Genomic DNA, 25,672 nt, shown 5'->3' with positions numbered 1-25,672 from the left:
CAATACTTGGGGTGAGTGAGGTAAAGTGGATATTTTAAGTCAGATAATTAAACATGGTTTTGCTCAGAAAATGAAAATCTAAGAAGAAATAGGGTGACCTTTATAGTAAGGAGAGATGTAGCAAAAACAGTTGAAGGATATAATTCAAAGTCTGACCAAATAATATCAACAACACTTCAGGGAAAATCCGTCAATGGATGACAGTTGAAACTGTAAGTAGTTAAGGACAGATGAGAAGCAAATATGAAAAATGGGGGGAAAAAATAGAGTCAGAACCCTGAATACAACCATTCAATGACTTGTGTACATGGACAAGGAGAACTACTGTAATAATCAATGAGAAACTGGAGACAACAAAAAAGGAAGAACAAGAGACCTCTTTCACATCATCTGAGAAGTCAAAGCAAAATTCAAACCAAGAGTGGATACACTCTACGATCAACAAGGGAACACATTACATGATCAAGTACAAATTGGAAAACAATAGAAACAATACACTTAACAATTATATAATAGAGATGAAAGAACAGTAGATTATTTCAAGGAAGAACCATTTGAAGATGAACCAACAATTTTAGAAAATGAAGTGGAAGCTGCACTCAGAGCACTTGGGAGAATAAATCACCAGAAACAGAAAGCAAACCAAGAGAGCTGCTTCAATCAACAGAGGCAGAATATACTGTATATACTCATGTATCAATCTAGAAATTTAGGTTAAAAAATTGATCCCAAAAACCTGAGTCGACATATCCATGGGTCAATGTAAGTAATGTATTTAATGATGTGTGTGTGTGCGCGCACACACTCACACACACAAACAATCTATCTATGTATGTATTAGGTAAAAGGCAAGAGCTGAATCTGCCCTGGAAACACTGACCCCCTTCTACTCCCTCAGCCATCAAGCCTTTAGTATGTGCACAAATAGTTATGTCTGCTGGAATTTTCTAAGTTCTTCGGCATTGTTTTCCTTTACTTTGTCCTTTACATCCTTCATTACGTGCGCCTAAGTTTTACCCTTGACTTATCCACAGGTCATATCAAAATCCATAATTTTGGCCCCAACACTTGCCCTCGACTTATATATGAAATCGACTTATAATCGAGTATATGTGGTAACTAAAATCTGTCAAAAAATATGGAATACAAAAGAATGGCCCACAGATTGTGCATTAATTTCCCATGCAAGCAAAGTGATGCTCAAAGACAAGTATTTTACCATATATTTTTACCAGTGAGGAATGCCAGCTGTCCAACTTCAGAGAAGGAAAAAGCATTAGGGATGTTGCAAACAAATGTTGGGTAATTGAGTGCATCAAAGAATGTCAAAGGAAAATCAGCCTGTGCTTTACAGATTATAGGAAAGTCTTTGGTTGACACAAACTATGGAACACTCTTAAAGAAATGGATTTGCCATACATTTTATTGTCCTAATGCATAGGACAAGAGGCTACCGTTGGGACAGACTATGGAGAAACAGAATGGTTTCTAATTGACAAAGGCTGCATTTTATCACCAGATAAGTTTAACTTGTATGCTAAAGATATCATAGGGGTGAAACAGCCAGCCAGGAAGGAGTGGCCATACAGCCGTGATTGGGCCAGGACTGGAGCGACCACATGACCTGCTCCCAAAGTGGGCTCCTACCGCAGCTCTCAAACCACACCATTAGAAGTCTGTTTAAACCGGCTCCTTTTTGCTCTGGTCTAAAGGATATGAGTGCAGCATCAGAGCAGCTTTGGGGGTGTGCATTGTATAAACGCCACACCCTCAAAGTGACCTGAAGCCGCTTCATTTGGCCCCTTCATGTTATGGGCCATACATACAGTAGCATTAGATTTGGAGGAAGGAACATCAACAATTTAATGAATGCAGATGACACTGTACTACTATCCAAAATAGCACACTTGGAACAATTACTGAAAAAAAGTCAAGGAAGTAAGTGCAAAGTCAGGTTTACACTTGAACATTAAGAAAAGAAAAATAATGACCACAGAGAATTAACATCACTTTAAAGTAGATGATTAAGACAATGAAATAATTAGATCTGATCCTAACCAACAAGGATGACTTGGTTAATGGGTGCAAGTTGTGGGATCATTAGGTAGAAGTGACCATGTTCTCCTGGAGTTTGTTATACATTGGAAAGATGATAGGCATAGTCAGACACGCATTCTAGACTTTAGGAGAGCGGATTTCAGTAAACTTAGAGAAGTATTGAGGGTGGTCCCGTGGTCAGAAATACTAAAAGATAAGGGAGTTCAGGACGGATGGGACTTTCTCAAAAGGGAGATACTGAAGGCACAATTTCAAACAGTTCCAGTGAGAAAGAAAAACGGGAGGTGTCTCAAGAAACCAGGATGGATGACTAAACAACTTTCAACTGAGCTAAGTTTTAAATGGAACATGTATAAGAAATGGAAAAAGGGGGAAATCACAAAAAAGGAATTCAAAGAAATAGCAGGCATGTGTAGGGGTAAAGTCAGAAAAGCTAAAGCGCAGAATGAACTCAGGCTTGCTAGAGAGGTTAAGAACAATAAAAGGGGCTTTTTTGGATATGTCCGCAGCAAAAGGAAGAAGGCAATGGTAGGGCCACTGCAGGGAGAAGATGGAAAAATGCTAACAAAAGACAGAGAAAAGGCAGAATTACTCAACACCTTCTTTGCCTCAGTCTTCTCAGAAAAGGAAAAGGGTGCTCAACCTGAGGATAATGGAGCAGAGGACAGAATAGGGGAATTTCAGCACAGAATAAGTAAAGAGATAGTACAGGAATATCTGGTTAATTTAAATGAATTTAAATCTCCAGGACCAGATGAACTACATCCAAGGGTATTAAAAGAATTGGCAAATGTAATATCGGAGCCATTGGCAATAATCTTTGAGAAGTCCTGGAGAACAGGAGAAGTGCCAGCAGACTGGAGGAGGGCAAACGTTGTCCCCATCTTCAAAAAGGGGGAAAAGGAGGATCCCAACAATTATGATCCACTTACTCTGACATCAATACCAGGAAAGATTTTAGAGCATATCATTAAACAGAGAGTCTGTGAACATCTAAAAGGCAATGCCATAATCACAAAAAGTCAACATGGATTTCAGAGAAAGAAGTCATGCCAGACAAATCTGATATCTTTCTTTGATAAAATTATCAGCTTGGTAGATGAAAGGAATGCTGTGGATATAGTATATCTTGATTTCAGTAAGGCCTTTGACAAAGTTCCCCATGACATTCTTGCAAACAAGCTTGTAAAATGTGGCCTAGACAAGTTAAACTGTTACACTGATTTGTAATTGGTTGACTGGCCGAACCCAAAGGATGCTCAACAATGGCTCCTTTTCATCCTGGAGAGAAGTGACCAGTGGGGTCCCACAGGGCTCTGTCCTGGGCCCAGTGCTATTCAACATCTTTATCAATGACTTGGATGACAGAATTGGGGGCATACTTATCAAATTTGCAGATAACACCAAATTAGGAGGAATAGCTAATACCCCTGAGGATAGGATCAAAATTCAAAATGACCTGAATAGATTTGAAAGCTGGGCCAAAGCTAACAAAATGAAATTCAACAGAGAAATGTAAGGTATTGCACTTAGGGCAGAAAAATAAAATGCACAGGTATAGAATGGTGGACACCTGGCTGAACGAGACAACATGTGAAAGGGATCTAGGAGTCCAAGTAGACCACAAATTGAACATGAGTCAACAGTGTGATGTGGCAGCCAAAAAGGCCAATGCAATTTTAGGCTGCATCAATAAAAGTATAGTGTCTATATCAGGAGAAGTAATAAGGCCACTGTACTCTGTTTTGGTCAGGCCCCACCTTCAATATTGTGTCCAGTTCTGGGCACTACAATTCAAAAAGGACATTGAGAAACTGGAGCGTGTCCAAAGGAGGGCGACTAAAATGGTGAAGGGTCTGGAAACCATGCCCTATGAGGAACGACTTAGGGAGCTGGGGATGTTCAGCCTGGAGAAAAGAAGGTTAAGAGGTGATATGATAGCCCTGTTTAAATATATGAAGGGATGTCATATTGAGGAGGGAGCAAGCTTGTTTTCTGCTGCTCCAGATAACAGGACCCAGAGCAATGGATGCAAGCTGCAGGAAAAGAGATTCCACCTCAACATTAGGAGGAACTTCCTGACAATAAGGGCTGTTCGACAGTGGAACACACTCCCTCGGAGTGTGGTGGGGTCTCCTTCTTTGGAGGACTTTAAGCTGAGGCTGGATGGCTGTCAAGGATGCTTTGATTGAGAGTTCCTGCATGGCAGGGGGTTGGACTGGATGGCCCTTGTGGTCTCTTCCAACTCTACGATTCTATGAATTCAAGATTTTTCAGACCTTGGCTCCATCATCAATCAGAATAGAGACTGCAGTCAAGAAATCAGAAGACTAGGACTTGAAAGAGCAGCTATGAAGGAAGTAAAGATCTTGAAGTGTAAATATATATATAACAGGGCTTTTGATGACAGGGTGACTTGGTTGGAGATCTCTCATTTACGGGGTTGCCATAGTAGACCTGATGGCAGCTAACTACACAGTAATTGTATCAGTGCATTCCAGTACTCATTTATCACACCATCTTCTTTTCTCTCCCCCACTCCAACACACAGAGCCATTCTGAATACAACACAAGTCCTTGGCCTTTTGAATTTCACTTTAAGCCAATGCAATAAATAAAATGCTGTAAAAATGTAAAGGGACCAACCAATTTGGACAAATCCTTGTCCTGACTTGCTATGGCGGTGGTGGCAGGGAACTAAGAATGCAACTGGAACATTCAATCTTGCTATCCTGGCATTCCAATGTCCCTTTGAAGAGAACTTATTTTCCACAGCACTGTAATAGCAATACAAGACTTGGCAATAGCAGCCTTCTTTTGAAGGTACAAATGCTACAGCTATGTCCATGTCAGGTTAAAAAATACAAAGCAGAGAATGACCTTGTTTGAACCACCCCCCCCCCCACCTTGCCTCAATGAGGGTCATGGCAAATTTCCGCTTAACTGATTCTAAAAATACACAATGCTGAATCCAACAAATGCCTGCATTTGTTCACTGGTTAAATTGGTCTTCTCATCCTGACTCTTCTTAAAAGTAGTGCATTCTTGCCCCTTTTAGCAGGGGCATCACCATGTAGATAGTATTATGAGCACTCAGCATTTTTATATGGAACAGTACAAACCCATGACAAAATTGCCTGAATGTGGTTTCTGCACAGGAAGCTTTTAATCAACAGACGCTAAAAACACACTGAAATGTGTGGCTATTAGAGATCAGAGAATATTAAATGTAATTTCTTATTATTGTTTATTGATTCTTGCTATTAGGATGACTGTTTGATTTAAGGTAAGCCAACATTGTGTGGAATATATGAGACTCAAGCTAGCAGTGTGTGGAACATCTCAGCAAGATTTTGTGCCTTCAGTGTAGTTTAACTCGATTTCAATCCATTTGGCTGACTTTAAGAATATATTCCTACTCTCCAGGGAAAATACTCACAAGACCCTTAAAGTCTGCAGCAAGAACCATTTCCCTGTAAGGGATATATACTCTCCTATCATCTGGGTATAGTGGTTTGAGTGCTGGACTATGACACTGAAGATCAAGGTTCTATTTCCTGTTTAGCCATGGAAGTGGCCACTGGGTCAGCTTGGGCAAATCACACACTCTCAGCCCCTACCAAAACCTGTAATAGGTTCACTTTAGGGTCACCATAAGTTGGAAATGACTCAAAGTCACACAACAACAACAACAACAACAACAACAACAAAGCAACCAGAAATCCTATGCTAGTAATGTATAAAGGCATCCCTTGTCTAGTAAGCACCTAGTCATAAGCAGGAATGTACTTACATGGTCCAATCTGGGCAGTATGGAATATATATAGGGTATACAGGATTTTATTTTTATGCGGATCTTGGCCTTTACATGCTTTTTATTTCTCTTCCAGGCTGAACACATTCAGACTCCCATGAAGGAATAGACTTCCATGAAGGAATATAATATGTGAATCATGAATAATAGAAACAATCTGAAGCTATGTCTGCTACATCGCTTTATGAAGGCACTTCAGTTTCAGAAAGATATGTTACCTTTCCTAATTGCCATGTTATACATTAAGCTGCACATCCAGTGAGGCTTGGGAATGCATTTGCCATGTATTACCACATAAAGGGACCTCAATATTTTGCATCAAAATTGTATTACAATCATAGATGATCAGGGACCCTTAGATCAGTATGGGAGATGTGTGGCTTTGGACCACATGAGGCCTCAAGGCCATTCTGTGGCCCACTCCCCCATATTTTTGCTGAATCTTTTGGGAGGTCATAAAGGAATTTAGTTATTTATTTGCACTACAAGTTACAAAGGTACAAACTTTGCACAAATTCTGATGGAGGTTGTCAGTCTAAATGGACACCATCTTTTTATTCTCCTATTTGAGGAATCTGTCCTTTATGCTCTTCTTATTCCGTCATGCCACAAAGACAAGAAAAACAGATTTAGTCTAGTATTTGGGTGGACATATTCTGAATAAGCACGAGCCTAATTTTTCTTCACAAGGGAATATGTAATCCCTCAAATTTATTCTACAGGAGAGTCTATGTAGCACAGGAAGCTACATTATACTGAGTCAGACCACTGGTCTATCTAGCTCAGTACTGTCTACACCAGGGGTGGAATTAGTGTGGCCCATATAAAGCTTTTAAAATGAAGCTAGAAATAATTTTCTGGTCATAAGACATTGCAAGACCATTGGTGCTCCTAGCACAGCACTGTCAAATCTGAATGGCAGCAGCCCTCCAGGCAGGATTCTTTCCTTGATGTAGCTGAGGTTCCCTGGAATTTCCTGGTGGTTTCCCATGCAAATATGAACCTGATCTGACTTTGCTTGCTTCTGAAAACCAGATGAGACTGTATGGGTTCAGAGTAGTATAGGAAACTTCCATTGAAAACCAAAAAATGTAGCCCATGGTGATACAGGGGTGGTGGGAAGTGGAACAGGGATACCCACATGGCCATTCATGCCTGGTCTGCAGTAACTAGTAGTAGTTCTTCAAGATTTCAGACACGAGTCTCTCCAGACATACCTGGAGATGCTGAACACTGAACATGGGACGTTTTTCATGAGCATGGGCCCTTCTTTGGGTTTTGTGTGGTCATCCAGCAAACAGTAGACCAGTTTAGTCTGGAAGATAGCTGATCCTCCAAAGAATGAAAGTGATACAGAAGCAATCAAGCAGGCACTGGACTCATAACCTGTTCTCAGACTGCAGGCATCAAAGCGAGCTCATTCACTCTGCACAGTTTGAAAGCACAGTTTAGATTACAGCTGCAAAGAGCAAACAGTATTTAGAATAGTGGGGGCTGTTTAATGGATCCAGGCCCTCTTAAATGCGGAACTAAACACACACAAAGGCTGAAGGTTGCTACTGGCCCTGATGCCACAGCCTCAAGTTCTTCTACTATATATAATTTTTAAACCATCTAATATATGCTTAACCTAATTAATTTCTAAAAGAAGACATTCTAGGAAAAGGCAAGTGCGTCAGAGTTCTGTACCTAAATAGTGACTGAACAGAACAGCTTGGCTTAGTCGGAAGAGGAGTATTATCTCCACAAAGGCTAAGTACACTGCTGTTGCACCATGAGAGGATCGCTTGGGTCTGACAGCTTCTAGCCTTCACTACCAATTAGCAGTTTCCTGCATTCTATGTGCAGTCAAGCCTCCTAGAGATTGGGAAACAACAATTCCTTTTGGGCAGTCCGATACATCCCAAGATGCAGTGCCAAATTAAGACTCCTTCTTATGCTGTTTTGTATCAGTGGGAAGCATTGCAGATCGAGGTGTGCCTTTGGGATCTAGGAAGATGGCATGGGAGTGTTTGGATTTTGTTCGGCTAGAGGGCAGAGGCAACAGGGATACTTGATCGGTTCAAAGAAGTCAGGATGCAATGCATTTGATCAAAATCTGCTTTAAAAACAACAGAGCTTGGACAAGTGACTTTGCGGGGGATTACAGTTCCCATGGTCTCCCAGCCAGCATGAGTGCACAACTAGGCTGACTGGAGGATTTGAGGTTTTCCATCTAACCCCCCACCAATCACTGAAAAACATGGTAACAACACTATATTTCCCTATGCAATTTCTTTTGGACTGATGTTTGGCATGTCAAGTGTTAATATCCCTCTCTAGAAATTGCCCTCTGTCCTCTCCCACTCAGCCCCCACTTCTTGTTAGGCCTGCCCTTGCTGAACAGCAAACAGCAGGAAACTCACTTTGGAGGTGTTCCAGCTGTCAGTCAGAGAGGCATGTTTCTTTCCAACAGTCCCTGTGTTGTTTGAACTGGTTGTTTTTCTGCCAGCAGCACAATGGGGCTTAGTTATTCATTGAAGAAGGGGGAGGAAGGGGAAAAAAGCCTGCAAGCAGGCACCGCCCTCCATTCACAACCAATTTGGAATACTCCATCCATTCACAAAAACACAAAACCAAACAAAAAAATACCCTCTTTCTCTCCCCCGCAGCTGAGCGCTACCAATCAGAAAAAGGGAAATGACACTTAAGATCATAACAGAGACCAGCTGTCCTGCACAGAGGAGCTTGTGCTGTGGGCAACGTTTATGTAAGGAATTCAAACGCTGCAGGAACGGCCTGCAAAACTAGGAGGGAGCCAGCCGCTCTACAGAGTTCACTGCAGACCCAAAGATTGTGCAACCTTGCTTGTGGCGAGGTCCGGAAATGCCCTTTGGCAGTGGGGTTGCTGGAAGGGGGGGGGGGGAGAATTTATTTTAAAAATTAACTTATTTTCATCAAAACAATGGCTACCTGCCAATGGACAGAAAAATGTGAACACTCCTCACGCCTTTGTGCTTAGGCTCTATCTACAGCTGCATGAGAAGGATTCAGAGGCTCCCACTACCCCAGCGTAGCTGAACAAGACTTGTTTGAGGGCTAGGAGCTTCAGCGTAATGTGGTAAGCAAGTTGTCCAAGGCAGTAGCCAGGCATCAAGAGGGTTCCGGGAGAGTCAAGAGATACTCTGGAACCTACACGGAACTTCGAAAGTTACACCTTTGTATCAAAGAAAACATAGGAACCTTAGAGCAGTAGTTCCCAAACCCAAATCCCTAGATGCTGGACTACTCTAATTCTTACCACCCCAACCACTGTTGGCTGTGAATGATGGATGTTATAATTCAAAAATATTTGGGGTCTAAAGTGGGAAAATGCTGCCCTGTGACGCCTTTCCCTTCCAACTTTAAGAAGGGGCTGCTCCTGAGAAGCATTGGAAGGTACAAACAGTCTGCTGAAGTCCCATGAAACCTCTGCAAATTGTGCAGGCTGCCATTTAGCTTCTGTGCACAATTCAGTTTTTTCATTTTAACCATGAGAGCTCACCTCAGCCTATGTCAAGGCTACTAAAGAGTGCACACTTCTCCCTTCACTTGTCCTCCCACCATTTCTAGCCCCAGATGAACAAGATGAAAAAGGCCATCCACCCTAGCCATTGGCCATGTTGTTGTGTTGGGAATGATGGGATTTGGCATCCAAATGATCAGGAGAACATCAGGTATGGAAGGTAGGAATGGCTAAACAATTATTTTTTCTCCTCGTACACCTTTCAAACAAGTGAAAAATCTAATCCATTACCGGCAAGGGCAATCTCTAGAGCCCTACTAACCCATTACTTGCAAACAGTAGAAAAGTGCTTTCTGGAGGATGCTGCCTGAGGAATATAATCCATTGATGCCAGCACCCAGAGGAAGAGCTCAGTGCCTCGAAGGCATTTATTTGTGTGTGTTTGTGTGCATGTGTCAGAGAAAGTGTACATTCTTATAGCCTCACTATAATTAGAAGCAGGAAAAAGCCAGCCAACCATATAGCTACAAGATGTGTCCTGGCATGCTGAGGCAGGCAGGTAGTCAGGAATGTGGCACTCCTTGGGACAGGAAGTGTCAAGGGCTGTGGCCTTGCTTACCTGTGCCATGGCAGCCAAGCAAGACAATTGGGCTGAAATAGCACTGAGAAAGCAGTGCTGCAAAATGGCAGCATTTTGTACCATTGTGGTTCTGCCTCATATCTGTCCTGGGTTAGTTTGGGCCATTTTTGCACCATCGAGATATATAGCAATACAAGATATAAGATGATAAAAAGAGGTCTGGGGAAGGGGAATGGGGCCCCCTATGTTTTAAATGGAAACTCTCCCAGTACCCAACCTTTTGCTCTGCTTATGCAGCAGATGGGATTCGTTAGCCAAACCATCTGTAGAGCCAAAGTCCTGCCCACTCAGTTGTGTAGAAGCTAGATATACCATGAGTTTGATGGAGGCCTCCCCCAACTAAACCACTGATGTAACCAAGGACCCCTCTCTTCCGTTAAATACAACGAATGGCGTGCACCGTCGCACCCAAGCCCCATTATAATGGTGGCACTTAGTCTGGACCTCCCCCCTTCCCCAAATCCTGGCTATGTCCCTGACTAAACAATTATCATTATCCTTCCTATCACCCCAGGTCTACCTGTGCAAATAGTACAAGCCAGACGATACAATCAGCACAAACATGTGATGCAGCACAACCAGGAGCCCTGGTGGCGCAGTGGTTAAATGCCTGTACTGCAGCCATTCACTCAAAGCCACAAGGTTGCGAGTTCAAGACCAGCAAAAGGGCCCAAGCTCGACTCAGGCTTGCATCCTTCCGAGGTCGCTAAAATGAGTACCCAGACTGTTGGGGGCAAATTAGCTTACTTGCTAATTAGCTTACTTGCTGTTCACCGCTATGATCTTTGGAATAGCAGTATATAAATAAAATTATTATTATTATTATTATTATTATTATTATTATTATTATTATTATTATGTGATGTAGCACTTGGGATTGCCTTTGTGGAATCCCATATTTGAATGCTTCTTACCTCACCGCCATGCAAGCTCTCCCTACACATAGAAAGCTAGTGCATCAAAAGGAAAGCTGGCTGAACATACTTTCTTTTGGGGCAGAATAATGATGGCAGTTTCCTCTGGCAATTCCCCATCGGCTTTCTCAAGTCACAAATGAGAATGGCATCAACCATATGATTCTCCTGATTGAGGCCTGTGCTGAAATATGCATTTTCACTGCAGCTTTGATGACTAGTACACTTTTCAGAGGAAGAGCTCATCTAAAGTCTGGAAAAGCAGAACAAGGGCTGAAAAACCTGCTGACAGCCCAAATGGAAACAGATTTTTCACCAGGGTCAAACTATAGTACTGTGTGGTCTTAGCAGGGGCATCACTAGGGGTGTGTGGGCTACACCAAGTGACACCCTAAATGGGGGATGATACCACTGCTCCCCAAACATCTGGGTTTTTTTTTTGGCAGAAATGAACTGTAGCATTCTCTTGCCTCCTTTTAAACTGCTGAAGAATTGGTGTGACTGGGGCAAAGCTCAGCTGGAGGAGAAAGGAGAGCCTAGGTTTTAAAAGCAATTTAAAATTTAATTTTTTAAATTAATTTTTAATTTAAAATATCTTTTAAAAACATCACATATTACTAAATTTTAACTTTAACCACACAAAACTATGTACATGTAAATACATTTCGGCTGTGCATATGATATTGTAATTCAAAGGTATAATTTTAATTTTCTAGTTGTTTATGTCACACCTATTATCATTACATTCAGTGATATATCAGAATTATGATTTATGAGTAATGTCAGTACAAAAAACATTACTAAGGATTCTGTATGGTGTGGTATGGGTGGAGGAGGTCAATGACACCATGAGTTACCTCATCGGGTGACACCAACCTTAGTGACACCACTGGGCCTTAGAATATGAAGCTAGCCTTCCCTAAACTAGGTCCATCCAGCTGTCTGGATCTCTCCCTCGCATCAGACACACCAAATGTTGAGCATATGGTCAAAATAAAGGGGGACATTCAGCCTGGGAAAGCTTGGTGGGAGAACTTTGCCATATTGTACTCTTTAGTGTCATATCCCCAGACTGCCATTAGATGGGGGATGCTTTCATAAATTATTCATTGAATAGTTATATTGATGTCTTGCATTTCTTTCAGTGAGCTAAAGGCAGCCTACATGACTCTGGTCTTCCTTGCTTTATCCGCACAACAATGCTGCAAGGTTGGTTAGAAAAAGCGAGAAGGAGTTTAATGACTGACTTGACCCAAGTCTGCCAAGTCCCAAACCCTCCTCATAGAGGTATTCCTGCTTGCATAATACCAACTACCTAACTATCCATTTGTATTTTATGGAGCCTAGAAATCTACTTTCTTGGACTACAACAATCAGAACCTTCCAGGCTAAGGAATTCTGGGACATGCAGTCCAAAAATAACTCTTCCAAGCTCTGATCTTCTGAGGAAGCATCACTTTATTTCCAACCCATCGTTTCCCAGGCTAGTGTGATTTCCTTTCTGCAGCTGCTTGCTACCAGCTCCAAAGCAACCTGTACACACAGTCCAGTTGCTTGGCAACATAAGAGATGGAAAGCCAGCTGAGCTGCACCACAGCACACCTGCTTAGCTCCAGAGTACTTAGCTGGAGAGCAGAAGGTACTGGAAGGATTTACATTTCTATGAGACAAACCCTTTCCTTACCAGCTCACTGTCTTGGCCAAAATGGGGTCAGAAGGAGAGCCAGAGAGAGATCAAAAGTCATGGGTCAATGTTCCTCAGTTTCAAGTCTCATACTATTCTGAAGCAATCTCACAATGATCCTGAACTTTGCTCCCCAAAAAGCTTCCTTTTTGTCTACAGTGATGGTCTCAACCAGAAAACAGATAAACTTTCTTCAGAACCATTCCCCCTCTTGCAAATAATACACAGGTATGAATTACTCTGAAATAATAGCTCTCTTCACTTTCCTAGGACTGACCTAACAAGTTTCAAATGTCTAGTTTTAGAGACACAGATTAGCAATCTCAATTTATAAATTTATTTTAGAAACCCACTGGAAAACCTTTATTGAAAGAATGAAGACATTAATGTTCTCTAACTGAAATCTCCCTAGCTGGATATCCTCTAGACGTTTTACAAGTTCAATAGGGATGATGGGAGTTGTGCCCACCAGATATTTGGGATAACCGCTCCCCCCCCCCCCCAATAATTTCTGACTATCGGCTATGCTGATTGGAATTGATGGGAGTTGTCAACCACAACATCCAGAGGGCTTAATTTTTGGTCAAACTACTCTAACAGTGTCTAACACTTGATTACCAAAAACTCTTTCATTGAGACAGATTCCAATTAAATGGTTAAAACAGTCAATACTGAAAGAGATGGCATTGATCAATAGAAATCTGGCGATTTTAAAAGGCTTTTACACCTGGAGACATGGCATGCTAACTTTATTTTAAAATATTTGTTCTCTCGTGTGCCACGAGAAAACTACATGGAACCAACAGTCATTTAATTTGTTTATCTCAATTCATCTGTGTTAGAACAGCACAAAACCAGCACATTCTGGAGCCAGACAACAATCTTAAAGAGATCTGACAGTGGATTTAAAAAGGTATTAATTTCCAGAGGCCATAGGTAGAGCCAGTTGGCACATTAGCTGGAGAACTTTCAAATTTCTGGGTATACCCATTACTGTCGTCTGTCATTACCTCTGGCCAAATAGATTTGTCAGGGTGTTTTAACTGACACAGAAAGATGAAAAACATATTCAGCAAATGGAAAACAGGGATAAATTCACATCCCAGGATCACCATCACTCAACTCTTTATTCAATCTGCTTTTAGTTCTGAAAGCACCACTGTCTGCCCCAAATTATTATCTTTATCCACAAATCCTCCTCTTAACCAAAGGAGGTAGTTGCCTGTTTAATAATTCAAGGTGTTATCGGGAACACACAGAAAGAAGACTGTAATTACTTGCCCTTTTAACCCTTACTGGCTTACTGAACTCCACTTCTCATGATAACAGGCACCATTTCTGCTTCTCAGAGCAAATAAAAAGTTAACAAAAAGGCAGGATATGGCTGTGGAGACATGGCAAGGCTTTGTTGGTATCTCCTTTTTGGGTCTGTACAAGGGTTCCTATGTTCATTTGTTTTAATCAGGGGAGGATAATTATGTCCCTCCCCAGATGTTTTGGCCTATGCCTTGTATTAGCCCTCACCAGCATAGCCAACAATAATGGACTATGGGAATCACAGTACAAAAGCTTCTGGCGGACCACAGTTGCCCATCCGTGGTTTAAAAACATTTTATTTCACCCCTCCAAGCAACTACCCAACATAGTTCACATTTCAAAGAAAAGCCAGTATAATCACATACAAATGTAAAGCCATATATAATCATAAAAAACAAGAATATCAAAACCAGAAAATAACTGCTTGGTCTTTTAAGAATTTTTAAAAATGTCTGCTAAGTGATACATATGTGTGGAAGTGGAAAATAAGTCTTCTTTGTCAGTGACACTATTGGGGCACTAAGCAATGGGAGTAACACACAGCTTGGAAAAATGAGCTTCTGGGCTACAATGATTGGAATTTGACAGCCAGCATGGCTGCTAGAGGTTCTGGGAGCTGTAGTCCAAGAAGACATGTTTCCAAGCTCCAGTAGAAATGTTAAATAGTCTTAAGACTTAGCAATTTGTTTTGGTCTAACCTTTTGTGGACTACAGCCTACTTCTTCAGATGAACGGGCTCCTCCAAAAAGAGATGATACCACGGAGGAAGCCTTCTGGAACTTGAGTAAGAAAATGCTAATAACTGAACAGTTACTGCGTGAAAACAAAACACTGGTATCTGGAAGAGCCTGACAGATGGCAGAAAAACTAACTGTAAAAAGAAATGGGGATGATTCACATTAAAAAAAGAAGGAAGGAACAACAATAAAAAAGCCAACCTGGATTTAAAGCCTTCATTAATCTACTGCCCTCCAAATGGACTATAATTCCCACCATCCCCAGTCAGCAGGGCTATAATTGGGATTGTAGTCAACCTTATCAGAAGGCCACTAAATTGAGGAAGGTTGGTCTAACTTATAATCACATTGTCAGAGAATGAGATACAGCCGGCAAGCAGGGATGTGCAAAGACCTATTGTGTCTTTCATAGAGCTTGCAGAAAAAATTAAACTTTATAAACTGTATCTACATGGACATTATTTTAAAAAGAGGTAAAGCAATTATATAATAGGAAACATCAGAAGAAGATGAAAATCCACCCACACCCCCAATTTAAAACACAGAGAGATGCGGTTAAACATTCCTAATCCCACACATTGCAAGCAAACTTTGATACAAAAACAGGATCAGCTTCAGCCTCAGATGAATTTTCTGGGCACCAAACTCCTCCAGTTTAAATGGAACCTACTTCCAAGTAAGTGTGTTTATGATTAACATGATAGTCATACTACATTTATATTTCTGTGCCAGAAACCACGGTAATAATCCAAACCATGAATCATCATGCAATCAATCTAAACCTTATTAGCAAGAGTTCTAAAAACTCGTCAGTGTGCAAAAAAGATGCCCCCTTGATTTCTCTTTATTCAGATATTTCTATGGTCCAAAACACCCTGCAGAAATAATCCAGTTTGAGACCCTTGCTCAGTGTTGGGAAATTCTAGGAACTGTAGTTTTGTGAGACATTAAACCTCAGTCACAGAGCCCTGGTGCCAAAATAAACTACAATTCTCCAGATTCCTTAACAGTGAGCCAGGACAGTTAAAGCGGTCTCAAACTGGATTATTTCTGCAGTGTATTTTGGACCTATACAGCTATTCTGGCACTTTATTAGCAGTTTTTCTTATTAATGTGTTTCAGAAAGGTCACAAGCAGGGAGGGAATGAGGGCATTGCCTTTCCAGTAAAACTCTGCCTCCCAAGAAATTTTCCTTCACTCTCCAAATTTCTAGCACTGCAGACAGTGAGACAGAGAAATCACTCGCATCCAGAACTCTTACATTTGCTGTGATCACAATTCCTATATAACTTTGCCTACTGCTTTTCTAAATGTATTTCTAAATGCAGAAGCTTTAAAGTTACTGCAATGCTCGAAATTTTGAGACTGAATTTCATTTGCTGGGACAGAATCCCCCCCCCCCCCATTTCGATTCTTCCCATAGCTACTCCCCTTCTATATATTCTCTTCTCCAGATTACCTTTTCTTCCCAAGAATGACAGTACTTAGACTCCCCCTCCCCTCTAAAGGTGGTCTATCAAACAATAATGGTTTTGGAAGACATATTTCTCACTGTGACTTAGTCTTCCTGCTTCTCAGAGAGTTAAAATCTTCCTCATCCTTTTCATTAAACTCAAAATATTTCTTTTAAAAGAGTTAAAATCTTCCCCATCCTTTTCATTAAACTCAAAATATTTCTTTTAAAAAAGTAAGAAGCCAAGCCTGTTTCATCCAGAGATCTGTTTTGTTCCCGTAATATTTGATGTTGCATTCCTAGAGCTATTTGAGGTCGGAAGCTATTCATTCATATAAAAGCAGCTTGCAACAGGAACCCCCCTCCTCTTGCTATCGACTCATTTGCTGCAAATGGTGAATGCAAGGCATTACTCAAACCAAAGAGGAAAGCCACTTCAACCCAGCAGAGCATCCAAAGCATCTTGCCCTAGGTTAGCAACACAGAGAGGCCTAGTGCTCAGGAGAAGACATTTTGTTTCTCCCACAATCCTTCAGGTTACTGAGCTGTAAAAGCCTGCCAAGAGGCATTCAAGCGCACACCTCTGCCAACAACACCTCCTCCCACGCAGCCTGACTGCAGTTTTATACTGCTCCAAGCAAGAACTGGAAGGGCTGGGCTAGAATGTCAACACAGGGAGAAAAATTCTTACTCCAGGCTGCCTTTCATCTCAGGAAAGGAGTGAAGGGAAAGGAAGAAAAAAAATGGGGGGGGGGGGAGGAAGGACCAAACCCCCAGCAAATATGCTGTCTGTCTGAAGAAGCTTTCATGGCAAGCTTCCCACTCACTTCAAAGTAATCAAAGGGCAATAATTAACATGCGTTTACTGTAGCACAAAATACTCTGCTGCATGCTGTGACAGAGTTTGCATGAGGAATCCGTTCTACTGCAGGCGATGTTTTCTTCCCTTTGGATTCTATGGCAATCTGAACACAGCTCAGTACACACACACACACACACACACACACACACACACACACACACGGGCTGGGTGAGGGTGAGGGCCCCTGAATGGATACCGAATGACGTTTTCCCTTAACGGGTTTAAGAAGAACATCTTGCTTTTCTTTAACCTCTAATGCTCCCAGATCACTCTAAAAATATGCAGAGAACAGGAGTGTGTATAAGTCACTGCGGGGATGCAAAGGGGCAAAAATAGGCTCAGGTGTTTTTGTCTCTGATGGTAAAGGGAAGGAAAGGTTCTCGTGGTGATGCAGGCGCCCTTTTGTAGCCGCCTTTACTGGCTTGCCAATGACTAATTCTCCCGAAAGCTGCTCAAGTTTCACCAGCAAAGCTTTGTCCTTCACAGCCGTAGCAAGTGAGCTACAGCTATAATAGCCAGGAAAGTCATTGAGGGAATTGGAGGCTCAGGGCTGGTGAGAGACAGAGTGCTCTTGTGCTTGCTGTCAAATGGATTTTAATATCTTTTTACATTATGAAGTATTCATGGGGGCTTGAAAGGGTTCTGCTGAGATCAAGGTTAATAGGCAGTCCCAGAGATGCTCAAAGAAACATCCCAAATTCTTCAATTAAATGGGAGCTGTTAATGGAGACTCCAATGTGACACCATTCTAGCAGCTCCTTTTTCTTCCAAGTTCAGCTGATTCCACAAATTCATGTCAAAGTAAATACTGAGACAACATTTCTATTAACAAAAGCAAAATACAAACATAGAGAGAGGACAGGAGTAACTAGAACCCATCCCATGTTTTGCTATGTCTTTACAGGCTTTGCAGCTATCAGACAAAAGAATGGCAGTGACTTACAGTTATCGGACTGGAAATCTGGGACAAATTGTTCGTCATCAGGAACTTGGGCTACAAAAAAAAGGAGAGAAAGAAAAGGTTTTCATTCTTTTTAGTTTCCCTGTTTATTTAACTAAGCTAAAGACAAACCCAAAGTGGTTTGGAAGTTCAGAAAAACATAAACATCATACAAGCAACCTGTATTACAAAATATGATCCCCACAGCGATAATTTACAAGGCAATAAGCAAAGAAAGTACTATTTTACAGTATTAGTGAAAGCAATGAATAATAAATAGATGACAAAGTAAAGTAAAAATGTATGCTGGCCTTCCCCATAGCCTGGGGACCTTCCAGGGGTGCTGGACTGCAAAATCCATCATCCCCCACCCTGTGGAATGATAGGTTTTACATTCCAAGACTTCTGAAAGATCTTAGGTTGTGGAAGGCTTACAGAAACGAATACATCAATGGCAATTTACCTTCAGCTAGCCAAGCCTCCTGCAGTTGGCTGAGATCTTGAAACAATTCTGAAAGAAAATAAAAATTTAAAAAATTAAATATTCTTTCTCTTTACATGAATACGAAAGTGTACATGTGTTATTTAGAATGGCAATGATTCAAATATCTTAATTTTTAAAAAAGGGGAGGGGATTTTTTTTACTACCTTCAGAATCATGAGCCAAGTCAGTATCTTGAAACTTCCTTTTTCTGTCATTCACTGGCCTCCCTCGACATTCATCCCCGCAAGGTTTCTGAGACACAAGCAAAGAAATGTCACCATGAAGGACAAGTCTTTCCAAAGAAGAATCAATGCAAACTTCATCCAAAGGAGAGGTGGGGGAGTGGGGAAAGGTCATAAGCTGGGAAAACAAAAGTCACATATGGAGATAAAACCGTGCAAGACCTACCCCAGGGACCATGAATGGTACTTGCTGGTCATAAAAGCCATCCATTGTGCTTGCAGATTCTTTAATATTCCCTTGAATGTTTTTAGCATTGAGCTCTTCCAGGGTGAGAAGAGTTCAGAATCGACCTCTGGCAGATTTAAAACTGGAGAAGAGAGAGACAGAGAGAGAAATTAAAATATGCTTTGCCCGTAAGCCACCTGAAAAGATTGTCTCTAATAGCACTTGAGCACAGTTTCCAATCTTTGAGGATTAGCTGCTGTGCTTAATTCATGTGCACCAAACAGCATTACTTTGGGGAGGGGGACCTATTCGTTCTTGTATTTCCCTCTCAATTCAATGAATTCATGAGGTGGCTACTCCAATCATCGTGTCTTTTTTAGCCAACACACAAAAGGTCCCAAACCTTTTAATCCGTGATGTCACAGCATTACTGTGGAAACAGCCGTGACATCACTAAAGACGAATTACAACCCCTGAAGAACAAACACAAGAACGGCCGGATTACAAGGCAGAGATCGCATTGCATGTCGGAGTCCATTTTCTCCCTACATGGTCAAAAGATAAAATATAAATAGCAACAAGTGGACAGAAAGTCACTTCTACTTTGTGAAGGAGCTCAGCTTTCAGGAGATGAAAAGCCGCTCCATGAAACTGTTCCAAGGTTTGGAGGGACCCAGATGAACTTCCGAGTTGAACCTAACCTCCAATACACACATACAAACATGCACAGGGACACACACGCACACATACACACTGCAATGCAGGTTCCTCCATATGGATGGGGCTTGGGCTTCCAGAAAACATGGTAAGGAATGCAGTATAGCAAAAGCATATTATAAAAAAAAACCTTTCAGTACCAAGAAATCGCAAATAATTTACTCAGAAGTTTCCACACCGTCTCGGTGTTGAAGCAGACATGAAATCCAGCGCAAAATGGAAAATCGCTTAGCCCCTTCTTCTGCTGATGCAACTTTGGCAGCTCCAACGTGGAAAAGAAATCTGCTAACAGGGGAATGTTTTTTTCAGCCACCTCCCCCTAAGTAAACCCACTTCGAAGTTATGCACAAGAGACTTCTGCAACTTGCTTGAAAGAAATCACCTTTTCTACCAAAACAGTGTGAACCAAGAAGACAAAATGGGTGCACTTATAATAATAATAATAATAAACTGTTTTTTCCTTTGTCCCTTTTTCTTGTAAAGCACCATGTACAATGACGGTGCTCTATAAATAAATAAATGATAATGATGAAAATGATAGCTAATATAATAATAATAATAATCTGAGGGAAAGGCACTGTTTCATAACACTTGGGGGGAAGTTAGTCTCAAAGGGGCTGCAGGATCTCTCTGCCTGAGGAAGTCAACTGAAGTCTTCAAAAGCTCATGCTGCCAACTTCTTTCTTTCGGTTAGTCCCAAAGGAGCTACAAGATCTCTCTACATTCTGATTCTACAGACTAAAAAAGAAAAAGGGACTAAAATATAGCTCCGTATAAGGGGCAGGGACCCCCATTTCTGAATCCCACCAGACCAAGTGTTGCAAGCGGCGCCTCAAAATGCCCCTAGGCATAAAAAAATGAATTTATTCTTTTATTTATTTAGAGTATCCATACCCTGAAATGCTCAGCCCCCAAGGCTTTCAGAGTGGCATACAATGGTTAATTTGACAACTCCCTCCTCTCAGGTTTTCAATCTAAAAAAAGAAGAAGAAAAAAGAAGACAGGACCCCAAAGGCCGAAGGGGGTGGTTGTGGGGAAGGGGCTCAAGCCTACAAACCAAACCTTTGGATGCTCAAGGCCGAACCTCAGTTCCCAACTCCGTCCGCCTCTGAGATTTGAAGCCAGGAAGAAGATCAGCAAAACAACACACCATCTTTACAAACGTTGCATGGCTGGCACTCAGCCCCAGCCAAAGGCGAGGGAGGGGGAAATATATATAGAAATAAAATGAGATGAAATAAAAAGAGCCGAAGAAGAGCCCCCTGCAACCCTAACAAGCCAGAGCCTGGCCTAAGTTTTATGAATGGCCCCAGGAGCAGCCCCAACAAGAAGAGCAGCAGCAGCAGCAGCAGGTCGAGTGTAACCAGATCCCGCCCAGGGCCCCCATTCACAAAAAAGGAGGACCAGCTCGCTCCATTCATGGCCCGCCTCCCCAAGGGCTCCCCCGCCCTCCAGCCAGGCCTGGCTCCATTCACACAGGAGAAGAAGAAGAAGCCAGCTCCATTCATAAAAATCGCCCACATCCACACACAGCACAGGAGGCAGCCTCCCAGAAAAGGAAAAGGAAAGCAGAGCCACTGCTGCGGCTCCTCTGCCTGGCACACAAAAGGGACCCCAGGGATCCATCCACAGGGCAGAAATAATCCACTTTCAACCCGCTTTAAGTGCCATGGCTCAAGGCTGTGGAATTCTGGGAAGGTTGGTTAGTTGTGGCACCAGAGAAAAGCTGGAAACATCCACAATAAGCAGACACCCATTCCATATGGTTACACACAGAGCTATATTTTATTTCTCTTTTTCCAAAGATACAGCCGTGTTAAGTCTGTAGAATCAGTACTGCATTCTTTTATTTATTTTAGAGTATTCATACCCTAAAAACACTCAGCCCCAAAGGCTTACAGAGCAGTTTACAGCTGGTCAATAAGTACTGCAACCCCTTTGAGCCTCACTGAGAAAGAAGTTGGCAGCATGAGCTTTCATAGGTTTCAGTCCACTTCCTCAGATGCTTTTAAAGTCTCCTTTTGTTATTTTTATTATCCTGTCCTAGCCATCCCAAGGCAGAGAGATCTTGTAGCTCCTTTGAGACTCAAAAAATGAAAGAAGTTGGCAGCATGAACTTTCGTAGACTTATTTGTATGTATTCCCATGTTATCCTATCCTATGCAATCCCTATGTATTCCCTGTTACAATGTGTGGATGTGGGAGCTGGATGGTTACGAAAGAAGATAGGAAGAAAATCGATATATCTGAGATGTGGTGCTGGAGAGGAGTGCTGAGGATACCACCGATAACCAAAAGGACAAATAAATGAGTCCTTGAACAAATCAAGCCTTGGAAGCCAAGATGGCAAAACTGAGGCTGTTGTACTTTGGCCACATCGTAAGAAGGCACAAATCATTGGAAGAAAACAATAATGCTAGGAAAGGTGGAGGGATGTAGAAAGAGAAGAAGACTGGGTGCCAAATGGATCGACTCTATTAAGGAAGTCAGAGGTATGGGTTTACAGGACCAGAGCAATGGAGGACAAGGGGTCTTGGAGATGCCTCATCCACAGGGGCGCCACGAGATTGATTCGATGGTTGTTATCAACAACAACTACAGATATGTATTTTAATATTTTCAAGCCATGGATGGTTGAAGTCATGGATAAAAAAATGTGGCAATGGAGGGCCAACTGCATTTTATTCTCCTTTTATATTTTTATTATGTTTTATTATCCTGTCCTATTTATCCTCTAATGTGCAAAGATGTTCAACTGAATACTGAAGCGAGACTCATCCAAGCCATTGCATTCCCCATCGCTGTGTATGGATGGGAGAGCTGGGCAGTGAAGAAAGCACATAAAGAGGAAAATGGATGTATTTGAGATGCGGTGCTGGAGAATACTGCTGAGGATACCCAAAAAGACAAACAAATGGGTCTAAGAGCAGATCAAGCTTGAATTCTCCCTGGAAGCCAGGACGATGTAACTGAGGCTGTTGTACTTTGGCCCCATCATGAGAAGGCATAAATACCTGGAAAAGACAATAATGCTAGGGAAGGTAGTAGAAAGAGAGGAAGACCCCAGGCCAGATGGATGGACCCCATCAAGGAGGCCATGGGCCTGAATTGACAGGACCTGAGCAGAGCAGTGGATGATGGGGGTCTTGGAAATGTCTCATTCCCAACTGAAGAAGACCTTGATGTCGAAATGGCTGTATAACTCCGGAGGTAGCCGTCTTGCTGCCTGCGCTGCCTTGCTTCCTTCCCCGAGCCAAATGATTGCCAATTATTTGAATTACTGCCTCTTATTGGCTGCCATGGATTAGTGAGTTGTCTTATAATCATATTCGATGTCAAAGATTCCACGGAACTGGATGCACTCTTCAAGCAGAAGATTTCCCCCCGACATTTATAGTTGCTGCCATATTCAGTTTACAGCAGAACTTTGGACTATACTGGATTTTTCATTAGCAATTTCATTCATAGCTATATGTATGGTGACTTATAGATTTCACTCTCCTTCATTAGTTGTTGGTGTTAACACATATGAATATAGGTTTTTGTTGGGGGTTTTTTGGGGCTATGTGGCCATGTTCTAGAATAGTTTATTCCTGAAGATGCCAGCCACAGATGCTGGCGAAACATGAGGAATAAACTCTTCTAGAACATGGCCACATAGCCCCCCAAAAACCCACAAAAATGTATGGATGCCAGCCATGAAAGCATCCGACTTTACACATATGAGTATATTTTGATACATAAAGGTTTTCCAGTATCTTCTTTCATTTTTAGTACATGTATTTTGGGATACGTAGCGTGGGACACTTTGCTATTCTCTCCCTATTGTTTTGGACTTCATCCACATGGGTTGAGGTCAACAACAGCAACAACAGCTCCATCCCATCCTCCTATTTGCAGTGAGGACAGGCTGCCAAGTAGGTGCATTTCTCAAAGGAGAACAGCAAAGGTGGTGCTACTCAAAAGACTTCTTAATATGTTCAAAATGGAGGCTGTTTTGGAATTCTTGCTGACATGTAGGACAGGTCCTGGAAAAAGAGGACCTTTGGTCACCCTGACCAGATGTCCTAAATGCAAAGGAGGACAAGGTGCCACAAAATGGAGGGCATTCAAGGAAAAACAGGCCAGTGTGGCGCAGTGGTTTGAGCGTTGGACTACTATGACTCTGGAGACCAGGGTTCAAATCCTATGAAGGCCACTGGGTGACCTGAGGAGTCACACACTCTCAGCCTCAGGGAAAAGCCATGGCAAACCTCCTCTGAACAAAGCTTGCCAAGAAAACCCCAAGATAGGTTTGCCATAAGTCGGAAATGATTTGAATGCACACAATACAGTACACACCATGACCAACGTATCACACTAAAATCCATCCATCCACATCGGTCACAATCCCACATGGCAACCCCAGCGAGAGGATAACCAGAAGTCCTCAACGGCAAGGAGGACGAGGCACCCCAAAATGTAGGACAGCCAAGAAACAACACAGGACACGGCCAAAGAAAACCTCGACACACTTACTGTAACTATAAATTCATGCTTTAGCTTTTTGTGGATGGATGCCGGCCATGAAAGCCTTCGATTTTGCATAAACCCAGGCTCCTTAGCCCTGCTCAAAAGGGAGGACATTTTGGAATTCCTCCTGGACAGAAGGTTGAAATGGAGGACGTGTCCTGGAAATGGAGGACGCCTAGGTCACCCTGGGCTGAAAACACTCATATCAATATCAATCCATGCTTCTTAGTCATGCTCAAAAGGGAGGACATTTGGGAAAGCTTCCCAGACAGAAGGGTTGAAAAGGAAGGAGCGTCCGGGAAAAGGAGGACGCCTGGTCATTCTGATCTGGGGGAGAAAAACCCACTTCTAGAAATATCAATCCATGCTCCTTAGCCTTGGTCAAAATGGAGGACGTTATGGCATTCCTCTTAGAGGACATGGAGCAAGTGTCCGGGGAAAGGAGGACGCCCAGTCACCTTTAAGCTAAAAAACCCCCACACTCCTAGAAATATCAATCCATGCTCCTTAGCCATGCTCAAAATGGAAGGCATTGCGGCATTCCTCCTGGACAGAAGCCCGGACATGGAGGACGCGTCCGGAAAAAAGAAGAAGAGGAAAAAACCACACATTCATAGTGATATCAATCCATGCTCCTTAGCCTTGCTCAAAACGGAGGGCACTGTGGCATTCCTCCCGGACATGGAGGACGCGTCCGGTAAAAGGAGGGCGCCTGGTTACCTTGCTCCAGGGAGCACCTGCGCCCCCGATCCTCCCGCTCCGTGTCCCCCAGGGCTCCCCGCCCGCCCTTATCTCCGGACTCACCTGCCCCATGGAGCCTCGCCGCAGCCGCCTCCTCCTCCTCCTCCTCGGTCGCTAGAAGCCCCGCCGGGTTGCAGCCGCCGGAGCCCCCGCGAACGGCCTCCAGAGCCCTCCTCACTCCCGTCCCCATTGGCCCACGCAGCCCCGCCAGCCCCTGTCAATCACCGCTTGTTTATCCTACCGGGCGGCCAATCAGGCTCCGAGGCGAAGACACCTCCCTGTCCTGAATGGCCGCCGTGGCCCAGCGCCGGATTCTAATCCCGCCCCTTTGGAACGTTGGAGGGATGTTTTTCCCCCCCATACACTCCCCCCTCCTCCCTCGGGAGGGAGGCAGCCAATCAAGGCGGACTTCATTTACATACTTTGTTCGAGGAGCGTTTTCATTCATAAAAAAAAGAGAAGAAGAAAGAGAGAGAGAGAGGCATCGCGCGGCCAGAGGGAGGGGGAGGGGAGAGGGATTTAAAGGGGACGCGCCCCACGTTTGCTTCGGGCCTGGATGCTCCATCCCCGGGCGTCCTCCTTTTCCCGGACGCGTCCTACTTCACTCCAAGAGGCGTTCCAGAATGTCCTCCGTTTTGAGCGGCACCAAGAAGCATGGACTGACATTTATTTTGATATGAGTGGATTTATATTTATATAAATATATATTTTAATATATGAATATTAAATAATGCTATATATATATATATATATATTCATATGGATTTATGTTTATATATACAGTACTGTTTATATATATATATATATATACAGTACTGTTTATATATATATATATATATATAATGTTTATATATATATGGATTTATATTTATATAAATTATATATATTGATATATAAAGATAAAATA

At 42.5% G+C, this 25,672-nt stretch overlaps 1 protein-coding gene across 4 annotated transcripts in view; it reads right to left on the bottom strand.

Annotated features, from left to right (window-relative positions):
* Positions 1-24,926, bottom strand: part of ETV5 (ETS variant transcription factor 5) — a 58,809-nt gene extending 33,883 nt beyond the window's left edge. Inside the window, exons 1-6 of one of the 4 annotated variants that reach the window (XM_089509411.1) lie at positions 24,829-24,912; positions 20,407-20,486; positions 18,796-18,937; positions 18,552-18,639; positions 18,367-18,414; positions 17,907-17,957 (exon numbers count right to left, since the gene is read on the bottom strand). In XM_089509411.1, the coding sequence (XP_089365537.1) occupies positions 17,907-17,957; positions 18,367-18,414; positions 18,552-18,639; positions 18,796-18,840 (232 nt within the window). In that variant the 5' untranslated portion in view covers positions 18,841-18,937; positions 20,407-20,486; positions 24,829-24,912. Of the gene's footprint in view, positions 1-17,906; positions 17,958-18,366; positions 18,415-18,551; positions 18,640-18,795; positions 18,938-19,085; positions 19,102-20,406; positions 20,487-20,574; positions 20,791-24,828 lie in introns of those variants that run through there. The other 3 variants (XM_089509412.1, XM_089509410.1, XM_089509413.1) reach the window with 3 other exon arrangements.
* Positions 24,927-25,672: the final 746 nt, after the last annotated feature.

Source organism: Sceloporus occidentalis, unplaced genomic scaffold (assembly GCF_023333645.1).
Source record: "Sceloporus occidentalis isolate IW3139 unplaced genomic scaffold, rSceOcc1.0.p SCAF_2, whole genome shotgun sequence".
NCBI lineage: Eukaryota > Metazoa > Chordata > Lepidosauria > Squamata > Phrynosomatidae > Sceloporus > Sceloporus occidentalis.
This window is presented reverse-complemented; position numbering and strand designations above follow the sequence as displayed.